Here is a 4,181-nt window from a genome sequence, read left to right on the forward strand (position 1 = left end):
AATACAAACAGTGTAGCTATTCCCTCCGCAAGGCAATCAAACAAGCTAAGCGCCAGTATAGAGACAAAGTAGAGTCGCAATTCAACGGCTCAGACACGAGAGGTATGTGGCAGGGTCTACAGTCAATCACGGACTACAAAAGAAAAACCAGCCCCGTCGCGGACCACAATGTCTTGCTCCCAGACAGACTAAACAACTTCTTTGCTCGCTTTGAGGACAATACAGGCCCAGACGGCATCCCTAGCCGCGTCCTCTGAGCATGCGCAGACCAGCTGGCTGGTGTGTTTACGAACATATTCAATCAATCCTTATCCCAGTCTGCTGTTCCCACATGCTTCAAGAGGGCCACAATTGTTCCTGTTCCCAAGAAAGCTAAGGTAACTGAGCAAAATGACTACCGCCCCGTACCACTCACTTCCATCATCATGAAGTGCTTTGAGAAACTAGTCAAGGACCATATCACCTCCACCCTACCTGACACCCTAGACCCACTCCAATTTGCTTACCGCCCCAATAGGTCCACAGACGACGCAATCGCAATCACACTGCCCTAACACATCTGGACAAGAAGAATATCTATGTAAGAATGCTGTTCATCGACTACAGCTCAGCATTTAACACCATAGTACCCTCCAAACTCGTCATTAAGATCCTCAACACTGGGGCCCCACAAGGGTGCGTTCTCAGCTCTCTCCTGTACTCCCTGTTCACCCACGACTGCGTGGCCATGCACGCCCCCAACTCAATCATCAAGTTTGCAGACGACACTACAGTGGTAGGCTTGATTACCAACAACGACGAGACGGCCTACAGGGAGGAGGTGAGGGCCCTCGGAGTGTGGTGTCAGGAAAATAACCTCACACTCAATGTCAGCAAAACAAAGGAGATGATTGTGGACTTCAGGAAACAGCAGAGGGAGCAGCCCCCTATCCACATCGACGGGACAGTAGTGGAGAGGGTGGAAAGTTTTAAGTTCCTCTGCGTACACATCACGGACAAACTGAAATGGTCCACCCACACAGACAGCGTGGTGAAGAAGGCGCAACAGCGCCTCTTCAACCGCAGGAGGCTGAAGAAATTCGGGCTTGTTACCAAAAACACTCACAAACTTTTACAGATGCACAATCGAGAGCATCCTGTCGGGCTGTATCACCGCCTGGTACGGCAACTGCTCCTCCCACAACTGTAAGGCTCTCCAGAGGTTAGTGAGGTCTGCACAACGCATCACCGGGGGTAAACTACCTGCCCTCCAGGACACCTACACCACCCGATGTCACAGGAAGGTCAAAAAGATCATCAAGGACAACAACCACCCGAGCCACTGCCTGTTCACCCTGCTATCATCCAGAAGGCGAGGTCAGTACAGGTGCATCAAAGCTGGGACAGAGAGATTGAAAAACAGCTTCTATCTCAAGGCCATCAGACTGTTAAACAGCCATCACTAACATTGAGTGGCTGCTGCCAACATACTGACTCAACTCTAGCCACTTTAATAATGGAAAAATGTATGTAATAAATGTATCACTAGCCACTTTAAACAATGCCACTTTATATAATGTTTACATACTCTACAATACTCATCTCATATGTATATACTGTACTCTATACCATCTACTGCATCTTGCCTATGCCGTTCGGCCATCACTCATTCATATATTTTTAGGTCCTGCTGCTGGTTTGTTGCCCTCCTACGGCCTCCTCCACGTCTCCTGATGTACTGGCCTGTCTCCTGGTAGCGCCTCCATGCTCTGGACACTACGCTGACAGACACAGCAAACCTTCTTGCCACAGCTCGCATTGATGTGCCATCCTGGATGAGCTGCACTACCTGAGCCACTTGTGTGGGTTGTAGACTCTAGCCGCCAGCATTCAAAAGTGACCAAAACATCAGCCAGGAAGCATAGGAACTGAGAAGTGGTCTGTGGTCACCACCTGCAGAACCACACCTTTATTGGGGGTGTCTTGCTAATTGCCTATAATTTCCACCTTTTGTCTATTCCATTTGCACAACAGCATGTTAAATTTATTGTCAATCAGTGTTGCTTCCTAAGTGGACAGTTTGATTTCACAGAAGTGTGATTGACTTGGAGTTACATTGTGTTGTTTAAGTGTTCCCTTTATTTTTTTGAGCAGTGTAGAATTGACAATTGATATATGCCATTGGATGAGGTAATGTTTTGGTACCAAGCATGAGATTGAAACCTCGTCTTAGGAGACCAAACTGAATGATAATTTATAGCTAATGCTATCTAGCTATGGGATACTCCTCTTTCAAGTAAAAGGTTCTTTGTAAGTTGAGAGGTGTGTATCTTGGCTATAAATGATACTAAGAATTGTTTTGTAGACACTCTCAGAGAATTCATTTATAGACACTGAATTGATCTGAGAGTCAAAAAGGGCTATGGTGAAGCTCATATATTATTAAAGATGGAATTTATAATATAACTCTGACTTGTGTGTGGTTGGCTCTCTCATCATTGAGTAATACAGGAAATTACCACGACAAGAGTTAGGCCTTTCAGCGGGAGAGGAGCTTGTCCTGCTCATCAAATGGCTTGGCGCAGAGTCCTCTGAGCAGGCACGCAGAATAAAGGCAGTCCATGTCAGACATCCTCCACCTGCGTTGATGATGCTCTGAGAGAGACTTGAGGAAAGCTACAGCTCACCCGAAGCCATTGAAAGGGCTCTCTCTGCCATGTTGGATAACTTCCCCAAGGTGACAAATAAAGAACCCCAGAGAATCTGTGACCTTAGAGATCTACTATTGGAGCTTGAAGCTGCAAAGCAAGATGGCTACCTACCTGGCCTATCGTACCAGGACACATCCAGAGGGGTGAGCCCGATTGTAGAGAAGCTCAAAATTCAAGCTAGAAAACAACATCACCTTCCCTTCATTCTGGGTGTTCGCCAATGTTATCCGTAGAGAAGCCAAAGTCAGGACAGACCCCAGCTTTAACCTCTTCTCCTCCCATGCGGCACCTGTCAGAAGAGACAAGCAAGACAGACATGGGAAGACGATATCTGTCCACAAGACAGTGTCTTCCACTGAAAACACGGGGGATAAGAAGAAACAAGTGGATTTGAATAAGCACTGCCCCATCTACAACAAGCTCCATCCATTAACTTCTCTAGGATAGGTGGCAGCATTTTCACGTTTGGATGAAAAGCATACCCAAATTCAACTGCCAGCTACTCATCCCCAGAAGATAAGATATGCATATTGTTAGTATATTTCGATAGAAAACACTCTGAAGTTTCTAAAACTGTTTGAATCATGTCTGTGAGTATAACAGAACTTATTTAGCAGGCTAAACCCCGAGGACAAACCATTCAGATTTTTTTTTTTTGAGGTCACTCTCTTTTCAATGGATTTTCATTGGGAATACAGATTTCTAATTGACCTTCTTGCAGTTCCTACCGCTTCCACTGGATGTCAACGGTCTTTAGTAATTGGGTGAGGGTTTTTCCTTTGTGTAATGAAGAAGTACGGCCATTTTGAATCAGGGTCACTTGTTGTGTCCTGTTTGTTAGAGGCGCATGACCAGAAGGCTAGCTACAGTTTGTTTGAATCCTGTATTGAACACAGATCCTCCCGTCTTCAATTTTATCGATTATTTACGTAAAAAAATACCTAAAGTTGTATTACAAAAGTAGTTTGAAATGTTTTGGCAAAGTTTACAGGTAACTTTTGAGATATTTTGTAGTCACGTTTCACAATTTGGAACCGGTGTTTTTCTGGATCAAACGCGCCAAATAAATGGACATTTTGGATATATATCGACGGAATTAATCGAASAAAAGGACCATTTGTGATGTTTATGGGACATATTGGAGTGCCAACAACAGAAGCTCGTCAAAGGTAAGGCATGAATTATATTTTTATTTCTGCGTTTTGGGTCGCGCCTGCAGGGTTGAAATATGCTTATCTCTCTTTGTTTACAATGGTGCTAACTCAGATAATAGCATTGTTTGCTTTCGCCGAAAAGCCTATTTGAATTCTGACATGTTGGCTGGATTCACAACCAGTGTAGCTTTAATTTGGTATCTTTCATGTGTGATTTAATGAAAGTTTGATTTTTATTGTAATTTATTTGAATATGGCGCTCTGCATTTTCTCTGGCTTTTGGCCAAGTGAGACAGTAGCGTCCTGCCTAAACTCAGATTTTTGGATATAAATATGA

At 44.4% G+C, this 4,181-nt stretch overlaps 1 protein-coding gene across 1 annotated transcript in view; it reads right to left on the bottom strand.

Annotated features, from left to right (window-relative positions):
- Positions 1–3,929, bottom strand: part of vcpkmt (valosin containing protein lysine (K) methyltransferase) — a 13,019-nt gene extending 9,090 nt beyond the window's left edge. Inside the window, exon 1 of the mRNA XM_023994498.2 lies at positions 2,885–3,929. Within this exon, the coding sequence (XP_023850266.1) occupies positions 2,885–2,895 (11 nt within the window). The 5' untranslated portion in view covers positions 2,896–3,929. The remainder of the gene's footprint in view (positions 1–2,884) is intronic.
- Between the last annotated feature and the right edge of the window lie 252 nt (positions 3,930–4,181).

This window comes from Salvelinus sp. IW2-2015, linkage group LG9 (assembly GCF_002910315.2).
Source record: "Salvelinus sp. IW2-2015 linkage group LG9, ASM291031v2, whole genome shotgun sequence".
Lineage (NCBI taxonomy): Eukaryota > Metazoa > Chordata > Actinopteri > Salmoniformes > Salmonidae > Salvelinus > Salvelinus sp. IW2-2015.